Genomic DNA, 20,397 nt, shown 5'->3' on the forward strand with positions numbered 1-20,397 from the left:
TACCTTTCTGAGCCCTATTTGCTAGATTGAACCTGTTTCAGCCTTACATCTGTATATAAACCAACCAAAAAGCAAAATATGGGCCTAGTTTAAACATGATAACATGGTCACAGTGCCATCATCAGATGTTTGACAAAGTCTTTGTAGAGCTTTTAGATGAGACTCGTGTGACTCACAGGTTTACATTGTCAGGCATGTGACCATTAGTTTATACTGTGATTAATGTTTATTTTAGTGTGTGTGTGTGTGTGTGTGTGTGTGTGTGTGTGTGTGTGTGTGTGTGTGTGTGCGCACTGATGTTTGTACACTTTGTACACAGATATTGTACGAAAAATGTTTGACACATACGACACACTTTGCATGTTTTTGTATTGCCTTCTTTTAGGGCTATTTTCCATCTGCTACAACTGTGTGATGGGAGTGATAAGAAACACCTTGCTTTTTATATTGCCATCAGTGTTAATCATCTAGAGGAGGTGTGTTTTCTCTCCCCGAGATAGTCCAACATAGTTTGGTGATTTGTCTGCTCAAACACAGCTGGTTCCACCTAACCGTTAGCTGCCAGGTTCAGTAGTTGGTGTGTTTGAGCAGGAAAGTCACTAAACTTTGCTGGACAGCAGTCCTCCAGGATGGGGATCAAATAGGTTACAGTGTTTACACAGCTTGTGTGAGATGCGACACAGAAGTGTCAGTGTATCAAGAGAGATGAAAAAAGGAAAACAATTATTTTATATTGTATGCTTATAGTTTTATATTGTTGTAAACAAACATTCTCAAGCAAACCTGATACATTTGGCTTCGAATACAATAATTAATCATAATTATTTATGAAAAAAATCTCAGTAAGAATGTAGTTGCAGTCTTGTAAATAGTGACCCTGCAAAATCTCCAGACTTTGCAATATCTTAGCCTGTGACTAGTCTATGACTAAAAAGTCTGTGACTTGTCTTTAGACGTGAGAGGGTGTCTACGAAGCCCCTAAGGTGACATCATGTTGAAAGAACTTATTAGAGCATGGGAATGAGATCCTAATACGTGGTCACATCTTATTCAGGGGTGGGAACAAGATCCTAATGTGTGGGAATAAGATAATTAAGGCATGTGAATTAGATTAATAAGTCGTGGCCATGACTTATTAAGCTGTGGGAACAAAATAATTAGGTCATAGCCAGAAAATAATGAAGCTTGCTTTTCTAGAATTTAGCTTTTGTTTTAGAAGCTTGCTTTTTAATCTAGAATCATGCCATGTCTCAGTGCAAGAGACTCCAAAATATCGCCAAAATTCATTTCAAGAGGAAAATAAAAAGAAACCAATTCACTCTCCATCTTCTTACAAATGATGATCCTTGAATTAGAGATTTGATGTAACATTCAGTCGTCTTCATTAGCATTAATTTAGGGAAAAGCAAACTTTATTATTCTCTGGCTCCAACTTAATCTTATTCCCACACCTTAATTATCTTGTTCCCACGTATTAGGTTCTCATGATGTTAGTCTTTTTAAAGTCGTCTAGTGTATAGTTAGCTTAACCCTCCAGCCTAACAAGAATCAGGACACCATACCCCTAGACGTGCACGCGTAAAAAAACAGAGGGGTAGGGCAAAGAGGAAGGGCCGATGAGTGAAATGGGATTGGGCCTTTGTGTGTAGGCAGCATTGTTGATCTGTTTAGGACATACCCATTTCCTTCCGCCCCGCCCTCTTTCTCCTGATTGGTCAGTGACGGTGTCAATCAAGCGGCCGGGCTCGGTGTTATGGTGCGGATTGTCCCGCCCCCTGTTGCTGCCGCCGCTGCTTCAGTAGTGAGGGCTGTGAATTTGCCACGTTGCTGTTGATGCGGAGAAGCGAGTAGCGGAGCGGCAGCCGGTGGAGGAGGAGGTGGAAGAAGAGGGAAATGTAGCGTCCAGACAAAGAGAGCAGCTGTATGAAGACTTCCAGAACTTGAAACTAATACTCGGTGTGTCGGAGAGAGACCCCCTAAAACCCAGCCAGCATGCTGACCGATATGATAGTGGAGGAGGGATTTGAACACAATGAAGAGGAGCTGTGGTACAGCAGGAAGGACCTGGAGCAGGGTGAGGCTGGGAATGCCAGTGTTTTAGCTAATGTTTATATCTGTTTTATTAACTAAATTAGTTTATTTCTGTTCTGAAACGGAAGTTGGTATTGTTGGAATTGACCGTTCCACCTTAAAAGTAACATGACGAGACGTGTGAGCTTCTGTAACTGCTGCACTATTTAAGGTGGAAAGGTGGAAATATTGTTGGTTTATTGAGATGTTAATGTTAATTTCATGTCTCTATCCAATATCCAAAGACTCTCTCACTGTGTTCTACATCACAGTAACGGTGCTTTGCTGTTGGCTTCCCCCTAAAGCTACGGCATAGTTGTGTCAGCTGAAGGTCACGCCCATAGAGGCCCTTTTAAAGCTTCATTGACTTCACTGCTGCAGTGACTGCTGATGCAAGTGGACCAGCATTGTTGGCCCCTCACTCTTTTAAATAAAGGAGAACCACTTTTGTTTCCAAAAGGCTCAATTTTGTAAAAGAGGTTTGTGTGAATGACATTTTACAGACTTAAAAAATAGTCAATTTATGTGTTCCCCACCAATTCACACTGACGGATCCTATACAAAAATGGTTCTTCTATGGCGTTGCAAAAAAAAATATATATATATACTAAATTTCCTTAGAAAATAATTCAGTTAACCAATCACTGGTTCAAAGTACCTTTCTTTCTATCTAGGCAAATATATATATCAAGTAGCCACAGATTCATCTAAACAATGCACAAAAACTAAGGCAATTTGTATTTGGTTGATTCTTTTTTGTTGGACCAATGCTTCTTGGCTATACATCTTGTACAGTTAAAAAGCCTGTAATTTTATCTTTTTAAATGTTGTCACATTGGTAAGAAACATGCATTTGTTGGATAAGCACTAGAGCACAGTATCTTCTCTGCCATTGCCAAACTTATTCTGCTCATTCTGCTGTTGTTATTGCCACTTGTTTTGTGCTTCTGCTATTCCCAGATTAGCATTGGCCCTGCTAAAGTGGCCAATGGATGACTGCTTCATCGATTGGCATGCAACTTCAAGCTGTTGTGCCACAAAACAAGTTCCATATAATGGAGCGATGTCTGAGACGTGCCACAAAGACGACATCCCAAAAAGATCATCAAGCACAGAACAAGTCAATGGCAGAATGAGCTGTTTGTCATTGTCGGAGGGTAGCTGGTGATTTTTCATGGGAATGACTCACTTACTCAGCTCTGCTGCACATCTCACAAATGCATGTTTCTTACAAATAAAGGAGAAGGGGAAAATAAAGTTTTCGCTACATACACTATATTGCCAAGTTTATTTGTTCACCTGCCTTGCATTTTATGCACTCTTTACTGAAATGTTCAGTTTGTCAGTGTTATTTAAGCACTGACAATATTCACAAAATGTTACACAGTATTTTGTATATCACAATACAGTAAAATATCACATTACCCTCCCCTGGCCTAATGATATTGATGTTTTCTTTTGGAACAAATAGCATGGGTTATTCAATTTGATATGTTTTTTGACAGCCATTTGTATGTTAACGGGTTGCCTTCAAGCGTCCTTCACCAAGACCATATGAAGCAGGCTACTTACGTCTAAAGCAGTCCTTGTAACTAGCTCTTGGATAGATAAGTCTCTTATGACTCATACCTCGAGACTGTCCGGCCTCTGGCTGACAGGATATTCTGTCGTGCTGTGCTTAATGTTTACTGTTCGTGTGTGTGTGTGTGTGTTTCTCTGAGGCAGATTTACATTTGGCCGCACAGCTGGGCAAGACACTCCTGGACCGGAACCATGAGCTTGAACAGGGCCTTCAGCAGATGTACTCCACCAACCAGGAGCAGCTGCAGGAGATCGAGGTTACATTTCCCCTCCAGCTATGTTCTGAAGTTTTTACACTGTTTCTTGGCAGGGATAAGGGGCCCATGTACCTCCACAAGATATGAGCTGAGAATTAAGCTTTTTTAAAAAAAAAATAAATAAATAAAAAGAGGATTAGGATAAAAACTATTTGCTGTTTTGAAGCACTTAGTAATTATACCAATCGGTTTCTGCAGCACAGCACTTTTCTTAAGCCCAAAGACGTTCTGCATCAACAAAAGCATATATAGTTCTGCAGCAGGCAGCGAGAGGACTGAAATGTGTACCAGTAAAGTTGGCACAAGAAAATCTAAGTAATAAGTAGTGGAAAAGTCATTGGACAATAGCTGTAATAGCTGAGAAGCATCCCAGCCAATTTACTCTAGTGGTGGGCTTTGGAAACAATATAGAGTCCTAAATTTAGAGTCACTTTGCTCTGTGATGTAGAGTAATTGACTCTCATGTGTAAACAAAAAAAGCTGTGGTGAATACTGACTGTATACTGGTTGTGAGCAGAGGAACCATCCAAGTCATGGATTACAGCATCTTCATTGGCTAGACAAGAAAACTGACCTGATATGTGCTTTAGAGTCACTCTGGTGGCGTGTTAAAAAAACTTCCAAGCTATGAAATAGAATTGCTTCAGCAGTGGGTCGAGGACAACCTACATGCCACAGGGTAGAGTAACACTGCTGGTGAAGCAAGGAACCTTCCATGTTGTAAAGTAGTGTTAACACTCTACCATCTATTCTAGTGGTGTTATCATACCATATTTTTCGCACTATAAGGTGCACAGTATTATAAGGTGTACTATCAATGAACATCTATTTTCATACATGAGTGCATCGGGTTATAAGGTGCATTTTGCTTAGTAAACACACCTGTAATGAAAAAGACTTTGTTTTAAAGTCAAACGAGCGCTGGATGTTAATCTACACAGATTTCTCTCCTGGAAACTGTTTATTTTGTTTTTTTTTACAGTAAGCTTAGATTCCTGAATCTCTTTAGCATTAGGCTGAAGAATTAGCATTAGCCACTAACCGCCCAAGCAGTGCTAGCCGGGGTTAGAAGCAGGCTACAGGCTGAATATATTCACCTCTGCAATTTGGCAGACTGGCTTTACTGCTCCTTACAACCTGACTGGTAAAATCAATACATAAAATGCACTGGATTAAAAGGCACACTATCTATTTGTGGGAAAATTAAAGGAATTTAAATGCACCTTATAGTGCGAAAAATATGGTTGGCCAAGTTAACCCTATAGCTATGATGTTGAAACACTTTTCAGCAGTGTTTGGATTGGTATAAGGACCAAATTCAGGTTTTTTTATTAAGGTCTTGAAAAACAAACTAAATCAGGGCTTGGTGTGGGTTATAATTATATCCAAAGTTGGTGCTGTGATGTGTGCTGTGTTGGTTTGTGATTGAGATTAGGGCCAAAGTTAATGCTATGTTGACAGAGAAACTATGGCATTTTGGTTCAGTTTGAGATTTGGGTTGGATTGAGGATTGGATAAAGACCAAGTAGGTTTGTGATTAGAACTAATATTTAGGTTATATTAAGGTCTTTTTTGGGGGATTGAGGTTAAATATTTATTTGAATGTTTGTCAAAGTTCAGGTTTGTGACCGTAGGCTGTAAAAGCCTCTTGTTTTTGCAGGTACAGTTTCCCAAACAGGGAATTAGCCTGAAATACTTGGAATACTAAGAACTGGACTACACAGCTGTGAAGCTGCTGAACTGTGTTCTCTGGAATGATGGGGCTCCACCCAGTACGTCTGGGATAACTTGGACTACATCAGCAGCCATTAAAAGCAGACTTTTAAAAGTAAATACCATAACAAAAAACACACAGTGGGTCACTTTTTTCAAATTGTATTAACAATTTCCAATCCATCATATAACATTAGCACAACTTCAGCAGCTTAAGTAGCTACTGCTGCACCATTTGTATCCTGCGAGTGTTTTGCTGACCTCCAGCTCTTCATGTAATGAGTAGGGACCATGCTGACCATTTCTCCCAACCTACCACTTTATCCAACAATGTGTTTTTATGTGTTTTTTTTTGTTTGTTTGCCTCTGCAAAAATAGCAGCCCAAACAATGACTGCAGCAAGCACATGTACCTCCATGTTGGCAACTAAATCTCCAAGGAATCTGGTGATGTAGTGTATCATGCCCAGTCGTGTAGTGTGTGCTCTATATTGGTTCAGATTCTCTGCAAAAAAATCTGCAAAAAATGTGTAGTTGTGTATAAGGGTGGGCGATATGGCCCTAAAATAATATCACAATATTTCATGGTATTTTCGCGATAACGATACTCTTGGCGAAATGACGAAGAAGAAGAAATACTGAATTAAAAAAATTAGATCGTACACGATATTGAAACATTTTGGCGATATTATCGTGTACGATACGATATGGCACACCACTAGTTGAGTAGTTTAGATGTATCGGAGCTGGGTCGCTGCGCTTTCCTCCAAATTAGCTAACTGCTTGGTTATAGTACAGGTATCAGAGGAGGCAAGCGCTACCCTCCTAGTGTTGGGGGCATAACTAGTGATGGGTGGATGGAGTCTTAATGATTGTGTGGGGTAATTGGCATTTCAAATTGTGGAGAAAATAGGACAAAATTTGAAATATTTTATTTAAAAAGCAATAAACACTTTTTTTATAGCTTTTAATATTTTTGTCCAAGTAGTGCACAGTTTTGAATTAATAATGTGTCCTGTTGTTGGATCCACCTCTGTGTGGAACATTTTTTTCTGCCTCACTTCCTTGCGTTTGCTAAATTTAACTGTACATTCGTCTGGTGAGAAGGGAGTAAACAGCAGGGGATTTCCTTTACTCTCTCCTACACTCTCATCCTCATCTCCTGCCAGACCATAGCATGAGCTGCCAGAGAGTCTTACCTGTGTTTCTGTGCTTTGGCACTGGATCAGCTGTGAGATAAGACCCTAGCTGTGCTCAGAGAGTGAATGGAGAGTTTCCTGAGCTCTGATGTAACCTCTGCCCTTAAGTCCTGCACTATTTGTGCCCTTCCCCTTGTGTCTATGAAGAAGCAACGCTGGAAAAACATGGTTAATCGCTTAAATGATACAGAACTGTAGAGGTTTAAATGTCACGCACCTGCATTCTTCTGTACGTCCCTGATCTGTTTACGTGTATAAAATTCTTTGTGAAAAGCTTTTCTTCACAAGTGAAATCCAGTAAAGTACGTGACTGGTTTAGCTTTGTTACATCACAAAGTTGCACTTGTGGAGCTTGTGTTGTAATCCGATTATAAAGAAAGAATTAGGGCTAAATTGGCTTTGTCACACAGGATGCAGTTGAGAAATACCCCAGTAATGGTGGACTTTAAGATAATACTGATGATACTGTACTCAAAAACAACATTCCTGAAATGTTCTGGACTTGAATGCACAGGTTGTAGGAAAATCTTTACTTAGTGTTGAATGTTGAGATGGTTTTTCATGTCTCTTTTCATTGACATAAAATTCCAGGTAAAAAGAACCATGTATTGAAATGTTCAAAAATGCAAATTTTTGGTTCATGTTCATAGAGTGTTAAACGTAGCATGGTAGGTAGAGCTGAACAGTAATTGAATATAAATATACAGGGGTTGTACAATGAAACTGAAACACAATAATTTATTGTCCTGACAGACAGTTTTGGATACAATCCGGGTTAGCACCCGAACATCCCTTTCAGACAGCTTCCTCTTACAGCGTCCACAGTTAATCCTGTTGGATGTGGTTGGTCCTTCTTGGTGGTATGCTGACATTACCCTGGATACTGTGGCTCTTGATACATCACAAAGACTTGCTGTTTTGGTCACAGATGCGCCAGCAAGACGTGCACCAACAATTTGTCCTCTGGTTTGTCACCCATAATGTTGTGTTCATTGCAATATTTTGAGCAAAACTGTGCTCTTACCCTGCTGATTGAACATTCACACTCTTCACGCTCTTACTGGTGCAAAGTGCAATTAATGAAGATTGGCCACCAGGCTGCTCCAATTAATGAACTTAATGAACCCTCCATTGTAATATTAGACCTATCAATTAGGTTATTTAAAGACTTTTAAATGTTTACCTTAAAGCTTCCAAACATTAAATTGATAGCAAATTTACATTACATTCTTCAAACATTGGAAAAAATCTTCACACTTCTTATTAACATTCAGTTCTTGAAGGATTAAAGAAGGTAGTGAGTTTTAGGTCTTGCACTTTTAACATCTTGCATTAGTAGACTTGATTTCAGAGTAGAACTGATTGGTTGACATTGCTTTGATGTGTGTTTGTGTGTTTCTCAGTACCTGACCAAGCAGGTGGAGCTCCTCAGGCAGATGAATGACCAGCATGCCAAAGTTTACGAGCAGCTAGATGTGGCAGCGCGAGAGCTGGAGAAGAGTAACCATACCCTGGTGCTGGACAACCGCACTGCCCAGGGAAAGATCCAGAGGTGAGCAGTCCAGCTGGAGACTTTGGCTTTGAACCAGAGTCAAATGTAATGTAAACAAATGATACAGCACTGTAAAAAAAATAAGAGACAATTTAAAAATTATGAGTTTCTTTGATTTTACCAAATTGAAAACCTCTGGAACATAATCAAGAGGAATCTGCATGATCACAAGCCATCAAACCACCAAACTGAACTGCTTGAATATTTGCACCAGGAGTAAAGGCATAAAGTTATCCAAAAGCAGTGTGTAAGACTGGTGGAGGAGAACATGCCAAGATGCATGAAAACTGTGATTAAAACAGGGTTATTCCACCAAATATTGATTTATGAACTCTTAAAACTTTATGAATATGAACTTAGTTTTTTTTTTTTTGCATTTTTTGAGGTCTGAAATCTCTGCTTTTTTTTGGTATTTCAGCCACTCCTAAGTAATTTTATTTGTAATTTGGGAGAAATGTTGTCCGTAATTTATAGAATAAAACAACAATGTTCATTTTACTCAAATATATACCTATAAATAGCAAAATCAGAGAAACTGATTCAGAAAATTAAGTGATATCTTCATTTTTTACAGACCTGTCTATTGCAATAGCGATATTTTGTCAGGATACATACTTGAGGTAGTGCTGTTCTGAATTCGGAGACAGATGGCTTTCATTTCTGCTAAGACAGCTTGTTTATTGGTAGCTTTAGGCCAGTGTTTCACAATCCTGGTCCTGGTGCCCCCTTCCCTGCACATTTTAAAGGTTTCCCTGCTTTAACACACTCCCTGCAACTCTGAAAGGGCTTGTTAAGGAGCTTTTCAACTGAATCAGCTGTGTTTGGAGCAGGGAAGACAGTAAATGTGCAGTCCAGGACTAGGATACAGAAACACTGCCTTAGGTGATGATGGCCTTTTACTAAATGCCTATATGCAGCAGATCACGGAAGAGGGTGGCACTAGGGTGGAGTTCAATAGCAGTTTAGCTTAAAATAAAGCAAGCTCCTGTTTAATTCTGTTCTTGCTTGTCTTGCTTGTTTTTTCAGCCTGACTGAGACCATTGACAGCCTACAGGTTCACATGGAGGGTCTGCAGAAGCAGGTAGATGAGCTAAAGCTGGCGCAGTGCGAGCGGTCCAGGAAGGAACGTGTCGATGCACGCAGAGGCCTGGCAGCCCAGAGCGTCTCCTGCCTGAAGGAGCTCTACGATCTGCACCAGGACATGTGAGTGTGGACGCTCTGCCAGGCGTATCTCTTCTAATCGAAGCATCAGCCAAGCTGTCGTGCTGCAGCATGCAGGAGCAGGGCGCCTGAGTGGCTGAATCTCACCCAGATTTTTATCTGACCCAATTTTCACAAGAAATGTTCTTAACAGATTAGAGCTTAGATCGGGCCCAAAAAATCCAGCCCAAGCCCATGCACATTCTGCCCGTGCCTGACCTGACCAGCCACATAAACTGAAAATGTACAAATACATTTTTAGTAAGTAGTTAAAACTGAGCTTTTTTAAAAAAAAGATTTTTGGACTGTTGAAATGAGTGAAATCTGTTCAGAATTATGTTAACTTTGCAACACTGAAGAAGCATAGACCTATTATTTAATAAAAAATGTTTATTAAGAACAGATCTCAGAAAGGTTAAAACACGAACAATGTGAACAATGATCCACAGGCCTAAACACCGGTAAATTAGGCTACAAAAGTGATGTCTGAATGACTTTCCTCTAATCTAATATAATTTAACATGCTTTAAGAATATAAAACACTTTCTAAACAAGCTAACGTTTTTATATTGAGCTTATAGCCTAAGAGCAAAAAAAACACACAAAAATACAACAGCAGTAAGGCTATGCATTGCACAATCATTAAACCTGAAATTGACCAACAACAATAACATAATTTACAATGACTTTCCTCTACTTTAATATAATTAACAATGTTTAAGAATATAAAACACTTTCTGAACAATCAAACATTTTAATTTTAATAGACTACATCCAAAAGCACACAAAAAACAACAATAAAAACGCATACTGCAAGTCAAGTGCGTAGTGCGGACAAGTGGAGGAGCTCACGTGTGTGTGAGTCTCCAGAATTTTGTGTTTATAACATTCTTCATCTTTTAAAAAAAAAAAACACATTTTGACTTGTTACTTTGCTATATTGTGATTATCACACCATAGCTTTATATAAAATAAAAATAACAACAGACCATTTTCTTGAGGCAGAGAATTTAAACTTAGAGGTTGAGGAAAAGTTTCATGTGCAGCATCATATACAACTCAGAGAGACCTATAATGTTTCATAAAGAACAAGAAAAGTGGATTTTAGTGGAAGTAAGTAATTTTAAGTAACTTTTAAGTAATTTTTTGTTCTGCATAAATCTAACATAAATGCTCTAATTGTTTTTTTTTAGGCTGCAAAAACAGTTGCATCTGTAGGAAGATTTTTAAAAATGTTTTCAGTCGCAATAAAAGCAAATGAAGCATGATTCCTGCGCAATAAATGTAAATACAGTTTCTTAGACTGGTGAATGCCGCCTGTACTGTAACAGGAACTGTTTTTGTACACACAGCTCAGGCTCAGTTTTTATTGCAGCACTCTGTTGGCTGTGGTATTGTGCACTGTAGCGTGAGAAGGATATTACGTAAAGGATATGAAAAAGGGAAACAGTCCTGAAGGAGCGGGAAAGGTGCAGGGGGTGGTTTGGATTGTCTGGAGTTGTGTCTGAGTTGTGCACTATTCCTCAGCAGGGGTCCGGCTCATGTCTGACCCCTCCGGCCTTCCCACTGACCTGTCCTGATGCATTAGCGATTGTCTGCTGACTGTGCATCTTAAGGTCATTCAATAGCAGACACCATAATCCTACCCTGACTTCTCTCCCTGTAATCCACTAACCCATAATCTAATCAGCCTCTGCCCCTGCAGGAACTAGCACGTAAACAAACACACCCCAGTATAGGGTGTACATTTCTATATATTGATATATCGTATTGACACATGACAGCAAATATCAATATTTTTATTGAAGCATGGGCACTCTAAACTGCCTAAGCCTAGCCCCAAACTTTGACTTACTAAATTTACGGCTTCATTGTTTCACAGGGTGGCGCTATAATCAAATGAATAGGGTAAACCTAAAAAACACTATCAGAAAATTTCATTGCATTTCTAAGTGCTATCTATAAAACTGTGTTTAATTTGGTTTAATCCTGGTTCAAGTGATTAACGTCCCTTAGTGGCTCAGTGGAAAAAGTGTGAAAGCAGTGATAGCCTTTCAAAATAAGAACTTTACAACAGCTGTGAAGCATGGTGATGGCAGTAACGTTACCATCTATGTAAAAGCTATTATATACCTGGAGTATAGCGTTATTTTTTTTTTTTTTAATTGTCTTGTTCTTTATTCTTTATAATGAAATTTGCTATTTAAATTCTGGTCATATTGCCCTTCTCTACTTTAGGCCTACATTCTTAACCTGTTTAGACCCTGCGTTCATTACAATGGACATCATGTATATATATTATTTTGTTTATTATTCACTGGCAACTAAAACCCCAACACTTTAATGTACATATGGTTATTGTAAAGAATATTTACAGTGTTATTGTGTATTGATTTAGGCCAAAGCTTACTCTACAAAGGTTGTAACACTCTGTAATTAATGTATTAATTACTATACTTATTACGAAACAATATGTTGTGATCTTTCTGTAATTGTACAATCCTTTATTTACAACTTTTTTTCTGTTAACTTGTTTTAAATATTTATTTACAAGAAACATTTTACAGTGTAGAATAGACCACAAACCAACCACTGCACTCAAAAAAAACAGCATCTCAGACATTAGAGCATGGCAGTACTAGAGCCAATGAGAAAAAGTGAAAGCTAATTTTTTATGTGATTTAGAACACATTTAACCATGTTTTTTTTGCTTTGTGAAATAAAAAGGCTTCCGATAAAAAAGTAATTAAATATATATATTTTTTAGAACATCATTAGAATACTCATTACAGACAGCATTCATATATTTTCCTTATATTTGTAAATTTTTCTCATCAGTGGAACGTATTTTAGGCCTGAAAGGGTTAATCTATGCCATAACCACACCAGTACTCGCATGGCCTGATGTTCATGGTCTGTTTTTTTGCTTTTCAGGCGCTTGAGCTCAGAGAGCCTGAGCTCAGAGCGCTCCTGGCAGGGTCTGGAGATCAGGCAGATGGTGGAAGAGGAGAACGAGTCTCTCCAGAGTGCTTTGCAGACCCTGCAGGCTCAGCTGGTGACGGAGCGTGAGCGGCGGGAGGCAGCGGAGCGGGTGGCCGAGCTCACGGAGCGAGAGAACAGGGTGCTGGAGGAGCGGGCCATTCTTCTGGAGGGGGCACGACGGCGGCAGGCTGAACTGGAGGCTGAGGTGGAGGAACTGCGGCAGCTGTGGCGCTCGGAAGCCCCCACTACCAGACCCCCGGATGCACTGCTGCCAGACAGCATCTTCTTCCCTTCAGAGGAGAAGGCGGGACAGGGGGAGGAGGAGAAGGAGGAAGAGGAGACGCAGGTCCAGGAGAGAAGACGCTGTAGCAGCGAAAGCCATATTAGAGGCACGTGGGCCGAGGAACTACGGCGGGGGCATGATCGCACGTGTGTGCGGCGCACTGAGGTAGAGTCATAGCTAATGATTATTTCTACAGCTGATCAATTAAAATTATGTTATAGCATGGGCTCGTCCACACCCTGCAACATAAGAAGAAGGACACGACACAAAAGTTTAAGTTTTAAACAAAATATGACTCTTTTCAATTTAATACAAAATATAAATCAATGTGAATGGAGGGATGGTCATGAATTAGTGGATGTATATTTGCGTAAGTAGATAATAAATGTAGAGGCTAAAGAAAGAAGGAGAGTAAAAAGGGGGAGAGACAGAAATCAAGAAGCCTGAGAAAGAAAGAAAACAAAACATGCCTACACAAAGAAAGGAGGTGCCCAACTACGAGAGACAAAACCCCACCTTATAAGCCATACCCCTTACAGGTGCACTCAATGCTCTAATTAGACCAGCCAGGCACTGGCAGACTAGTACCTAAAGGAGGCCCAGCTGATCGCCAAAGTGAGTAAATGGTATCTCTTTCTCTGGTATCTATGTGCATCATGATTGCTGTTTTAAGAGGTGGACGTTTGAGCTTTTCTACAACTGCTGATCTCCTTGAATTTTAAGCACAGCAGGCTCAAGATTTACCTCAGAATTTTTTAATAAAGAAAATTTCTACAGAGCGAAACAAACACCTTTTTGATGAAAGAGGTCAACAGAGAATGGTCAGACTGGTTAGAGCTGACAGAAAGGCTACAGTAACTCAAACAACCACCCTGTCCAACTGCATGTCGTCGCTGTCCAATGAAAAACACTTATCTCCAAAACAGCCACTTTACAGGAGAGAGAAAAAACCTTGTAAACTTTTAATGGAAATCAATGTAAAACTAAAAATCGACAAAAATTGAGGTGTTTTTCATTGGACAGCGATGATATCAGAATGCATAACATTATTTCCAACCTTGATATGGATGAGCTACAACAGACCATATCAGGTTACGCTTTTATCAGCCAATAACAGAAAACATAGTAACCTGGTTTAATAATTATACATTTCTAAAAAGTGAGGCTTCTAGCATGGTCTGCATGTTGTGCCAAACCTGCCTTGTGGCTACAGTTCAGACTGGTAGAGTGTGATGGTTTGAGGAATGTGTTTTTGTTGCGCTTTGGAGTTATAATTAGTTGTACTAGTCAATCATTTCTTGAATGCCACAGACTAATCCCAGTGTTAAGGTTGATTTCTGCGTTTGCATTGAAACAATACAGTTTTTGCCAATTATGAGCCTATGAGAGAGTTCCTTTATCTGGAGCTTTAAGTAACAAGTCTAAAACAAAATGATGTCTGAGATGTAGGACTGTGTAGGACTGAATGCATTTGTTGCAATTTTTGTTCCACAAAAATATCCACAGTAATCCACCGTTATTAGTTCCAGTTCCAACATAATACAGATAACTAAGGCATTTAGAAACAGTTTTAGACTCCACTGTGTCAGATCTGAAATCTCCAGGTTGTTAGATCTCCATGACCAGGAGTGAGCACCCCTGGTGTAGAAGCATAAATCCTTAAAGCCTTAATTGCGCACTGTGTGATATTTAGAACTGGCCAACATAGAGCCTGATAATGGTTGCTGAAAACCTAACTCTGCTATTTAAAGTTAGGACCTTATACCAGCTTTGAAGCATGGTTGTGGTAGTGCTATGTTTTTAAGAATGTTTTTGCTGCCTAGTCATGAGCCAGCTGGAACAACTGGGTCATGCAACAAGACAGTGATCCAAAGCATACAATCTAGTTTTGTAACTTCATAATGGTTCCAAAATAAAAAAACTAAAGCTTTTGAAATTGATTAGTATGAATTAGGGGTGGGCAATATTATATTGTATACAATATATTTTGACACAGAAATATCATGATATTAAAAATCCATAATGTGATAATAGGGCTGTTCTGTCTTAAAAGTAGTCTATTATTTACTGTGAAGCTTTAAGTGTATTTATTATATAATTGTTTTAGTTTGCAGTTTATATGCATGCACTAAATATTCTGCAATATTTTTTGCTGCATTATATTATTTTATGCTATATTATTTATTTTGCCACATTATGATTATTCTGTTATACTATTATACTATATTCCTGAAATGAATTAATTATTTTAGTTTTCCTATATCGCCAAGTATATAATTATCGCAAAAATACCCTGAAATATCGTGATATTATTTTAGAGCCATATCGCCCACCCCTAGTATGAATTGTGATTTAAAAGGTATATATAGTTATAGCATATAAGTTATGATGTCCTTCTATGATGTCTAAGCCATACAGAAAATACATGTTGTAGACACAAAATCCATTTGTTTCCATTTTCATCTGTCGACAACTAATATAACCTCCATTATTCACCACAGGGTCACTCGCAGGCAGTGAGGCAGCGCGGGATCTCTCTGCTGAACGAAGTGGACGCTCAGTACAGTGCCCTGCAGATCAAGTACGAGGAGCTGTTGCGTCGCTGTCAGCGCGGATCCGACGGACTCAGCCACAAGGCCGTCCAGACCCCCGCCTCACGCCGATCCAGCTCTGTGGCAACTGCAACCACGACCGAGGCCGCGTCCACGTCATCGGAAACGGGCCCCTCTGTGGTTGACCTGCATCAGCCAGAGTACAAGGCCCTCTTTAAGGAGATCTTCACCTGTATCCAGAAAACCAAAGCAGACCTGAGTGAGAACAGGGCCACGCCGAGTCAGGAGCAGTAGTGGAAGCCCTCCATTACTGTTGCTGCTGTTGTAGATAGCATTATCCTTAGCAGTATTCTTACTTACACCCCTGTTGTTGGCGGGGTAGGGGGTTGTTGCACTTCTCGTACCTCGCTTTGTGTAAATTGGGTGACGTAGATGTTGAGCTGGAGCTGGGGCTGGAGCTGGAGAACGCTGGTCTTTTGAGACGTCCTTAGGGTTTTTAGGTGCTGTGGTGGTTCTTGTTTGCACTTTTAACACCTGTTCCTGGATATATCGTTATATATGTACCGTCCATGCTCAGAACTGAGCACCTTTGGGTTACCAACAGGCTAGTATTTTCTACACAAGCCTTTTTGACTCATGTACATGTAGCCATATGGGCCTCTCTGAGATTAGCCATGCATGAGAGCGACACCTGATTGTAGCCCTGCTTTAATCTGCTGCTCTTTTTTTTTATATCAGTCTGGCCTGTACCTACCTTAGTTTGTAGTTTGTAATGAAAAGATAACCAATATAATGACGTTGTTGTAATTAGAAACTAACAGGGTTCTTAGCAGTTCGTTAGAGCTGTAGATTGTATGCAAGATTGCAAGATTGAGAATGCCTGAAATGAAAAGAAATCAGTGTTCCTTGTAGCCAAATATTGACTCAACCAGCATTCAGGGATCACACTAGCTTTGGTGAACGAAAACCAAAGCCCATTTAATCAAATTAGATTTGTGAGATGCTACCTTGCTTGTGTTGTAAACTGTAGGGCTTTAAAGGAGAACTCTGGTGTAAAATGGACTGGACTAATGTATTAAAACGTGTGCGCCTGCAGATAAATCTTTTTTTCCACTGTTTTTTAGGGACTTAGCAGCTCCACACTTTATTAGTAGAATCTGAAGAGCCCTGCTATTTAAAACAAGGCATTTAGAAATTTAAAAGTGCACAAGAAGCTTATTAAAAGCCACTGTTAACATCCCATAGCGCCATCACCTTAAATTTAAGTCACAATAAATAATCAACCGTTGAGCATGAATAGTAAAATAATGAAAGTATATTTTCAGAAACAGCTGGAATTCATGCATTTCCAAGGAATTAATTTTACAATCTGCTCAACTACCTTACGTATTCATTCGTGCTCAACGGATGAATTATTTTTATTTAAGTTTAAGATGGATAGGATGTAAATAGTGGCTTTTAATAAACTTCTTGTGCAGTTTTAAAGGTCTAAATGCCTCATTTGAAATGTCAGGGCTCTCCAGATTCTACCAATAAAGTGTGGAGCTACTTTGAGCCTGGATAACGATGGAAAAGGCAATTCATCTGCAGGCGCAAGACATGCCCCATCTCACTCATTTTTAAAAAGCTTGTTTGGTCAAAGTGCACAAAGTTTCTTTTTTTTATCTTGTTTTAATACACCCATAGTTTAATTCACACCAGAGTTCTCCTTTAAGCTTATCTCATCAGTGCTCGATGTGCTAATAGACTGAATAGAATAGAATGGCCGGACTGAACTAGGGCTAAATTTTAATAGAGTATAATACCAGTAGTTAGTTTAGAGCGAGTTGTAGCTCACAGTGAGGAGAGTGTGATGCTGCTGCACTGTTGATGCTGCAACACTCTGCTCTGCACTTTATGCAGATTTTTTTTGGTCAGTTTGTTTGGTCTTTTTTGGTTTTTGTTTTTGTTTTGTATTTATTTTGTTTTTGTTGTTTTTTTCACATTGGTGTAGATGAGAGATTTATTTATTTTCTTATTTTTGCATTCGTCGCTCACTGTTCACTGTATTTATGTTCGGATTTTTATTTTTTTGTTGAAATGTAGCGAAACTGCGCGGCTGCTGCATTACAGAGTCTGAAATAACACTGAAATGTAATCCATTGCGATACAAAGAGATATGTATATATATAAAAATAGATTTATTCAAATGTGCATTAACTAATAGTAGTTTATCCTGGCCGGTGTGACAAATCATGTTTTTTTGTACAAATTATAACAAGAAGACTAATGCTAATAGCTAATTATCTTACTGCTAATTACCACATCGCTAAATGTAAATGTTTTTCTAAAAGTCCAGGCTAAATCTTAATCTCAGCCTTTAACAAGCTATACATTGATCTAATGATCTGATTGGGCAGCTGGAATACTTTTGGTAATGGTTGTAACTTGGTGTAAATGCTGAATTTCATAAGATAAAGCAATTTAGACTTTAAATAACTAAAGCCAGGTCTTATTATGTTCTAAATCCATACCTTTTCCGGCTGTGGTGGGTGGATATTGCTGCAATATAATGTTTTAGGGTGTGGTGTATGGTGCACAATTAAAACTGGCGGTCGCCAGTGATTTGAGAGCTAAATCGATAAATGTGAAAACTGGATCTAATCTGGGAGTTCAAGGAAAAATGAATGTTAAAAGACTGAAAAAACAGAAAGTTAGCCTGTCTGTATAAATATACTGTTTCATAGAAACAGTTCCTGGGTTGGACACCTAAAAAAAAATAAATAAATAAAAAAAAGAATCCCCATTGAAGCTAATGAGAAACTGTTGTGTTCTTTTGAATAGAATTCCTGCATAATGTTGTGGAGTTTTCAGATTCCAAATAAATATATATTAATCATTATATTGATATATTGGTATCACACAAACAGCTTTTACGTTTTGTAATAAAAAAATAATTAACACTTGGGACTAAAATACGAATGAAGCTATTTAAGTGCTACGGTTTCTCATAAAGTGGAATGGGATTCTGTATTGAATTATTAAAGGCCATAAACAGCACGGAGAATGTGTATGCTTTTTTCCCTTTAGTACGTTTCTAGCAGCAGTCAACTTCTGTACATTTATGAAAAATTAAGCTTTGGAATTTATGGAATTTATATATCTGAAAATATATCTTATCACAAAGAATGACAATTGAATACTTGAATGTAACTATTCCTTATTGACTAAAAATTTTAATGTGAGGAAACTTTTCACAAATTGTACCTTATAATTGCGAGTGCGATTGAAACGTTGCTGTTGGAAACAATAATGAAGGAAAAACAAGTTGTTTGTTTTTGTTAACACTGGGGGGGTGAAGAATAATTGAAAAACATCATATACAGCTCTGGAAAAAATTAAGAGACCACTTCAGTTTCTGAATCATTTTCTCTGATTTTGCAATTTATAGGTTTATATTTGAGTAAAATGAACATTGTTGTTTTATTCTATAAACTATGGTTAACATTTCTCCCAAATTCCAAATAAAAAAAGTTGTCATTTACAGCTTTTATTTGCAGAAAATAAGAAATGGATAAAATAAAAAAATCAAAAAACAATATTTAGTGGTTGGATTAAAGTGGTTTTCAATCACAGTTTTCATGCATCTTGGCATGTTCTCCTCCACCAGTCTTACACACGCTTTTGAATAACTTTATGCCTTTACTCCTGGTGCAAAATTTCAAGCAGTTCAGTTTGGTTTGATGGCTTGTGATCATCCATCTTCCTCTTGATTATATTCCAGAGGTTTTCAAAATGGTGAAATCAAAGAAACTCATTATTTTTAAGTGGTCTCTTATTTTTATTTTTATTTTCAGAGATGTATCTGTCTAAGTGAAGAAGGGTGTGCTGTGTTTGTGGGCGGGGCTTGGACAGGTCACTGTTTTTGTGTCGTTCAGCAGTTTGGTTCAGCTGGTGTTTTAGAGAAGGCTGAAGAAGACGCAGTGAGCAGAATAGTGAATTATCTGAGGGAAAATGGGTGGATTGAAAGTTGTGATGGGTTGAGTCACACCCGCAGATTCACGCTGGGTGTTTGGCATTCCTTGTTTTCAATGCGTCTTTTTATACTTGGGCAGAGTGTCTGTGTCCGAGTTGTAGGCTGTAGGCTAGTGGTGAAACGATCTGTTTAAAGGACTGGGATGATGTTTATTCAGGACACACATAACCTCAGAGTCCTCCTTCTCAGCCACGTCCGACATTCCTGGGAATCCTTCAGGCTTCACTTCCTGTGGCGCGATTGGAACGTCACACGGGAGGACGTTACACAGGTTCTGCGGTTCCAAGTTAAAGGCAATAAGAATTTAAGATTGGATGTAGATGTACAGTGTTTTTCAGTCTCATACAGTCTTTTGGTCTTTTGGAAACTATTTTGATTCAGGAAAAAATTGGAAGAAGAATAAAAAATATAAAATAAATCTAAAAATGTGAAAAAAAAAAAGTTTTGACATGTAATGCTTTTGTATGTAAAGTGTTCATTTACAAAACTGCAAAACTGTTGCTACTTCTCTCAGTCCGTCCCTGGTCACATTTGTCCATTCATTTTTGACCACTTATCCTGTATTTCTTATTTTTTATTTTTTAAGTCTTAAAAGACTGTAAAGCTTGTTGTTTTGGACACTTTTATTAATGTTATTTAAAACGGTTGTGTTATTTAAAACTCTAACTGCATAAACTGCTCCATGGTGCTGATTTATAGAGACTCTTTGTAGTTCAATGCCATAGAAATGCCTTCTAACAAATCTCTCCAGCATGAGTGAACTAGCATACTAACTGCAATGGCATGAGTGAAGACTAACTAACACCTGCTTAGGGTTTAAAATAGCCAATAATAATAAAAATAAAATATTTGCAACAATCCACATGTCTTCTGTCTTCATTATCAATAATGTTGGCTTTGCTCTATTGCTTTATTGCTTAATGGGGAAATCAGAGGATCAACGGTTGGAATACTGCATCATGCTGCTTTCCATCAGCATCCAGAGTTTGAGCGA

At 38.6% G+C, this 20,397-nt stretch overlaps 1 protein-coding gene across 1 annotated transcript; it reads left to right on the forward strand.

Moving 5' to 3' along the window:
- Positions 1-1,778: 1,778 nt before the first annotated feature.
- On the forward strand, positions 1,779-20,263 carry cdr2a (cerebellar degeneration-related protein 2a). Its single transcript, XM_022668095.2, has 6 exons — positions 1,779-2,074; positions 3,796-3,908; positions 8,223-8,371; positions 9,398-9,574; positions 12,506-13,001; positions 15,338-20,263. The coding sequence occupies exons 1-6, from the start codon at positions 1,993-1,995 to the stop codon at positions 15,680-15,682; spliced, it is 1,362 nt and encodes a 453-aa protein (XP_022523816.2). The 5' UTR covers positions 1,779-1,992; the 3' UTR covers positions 15,683-20,263.
- The last annotated feature ends 134 nt before the right edge of the window (positions 20,264-20,397 follow it).

Source organism: Astyanax mexicanus, chromosome 3, assembly GCF_023375975.1.
Source record: "Astyanax mexicanus isolate ESR-SI-001 chromosome 3, AstMex3_surface, whole genome shotgun sequence".
NCBI lineage: Eukaryota > Metazoa > Chordata > Actinopteri > Characiformes > Acestrorhamphidae > Astyanax > Astyanax mexicanus.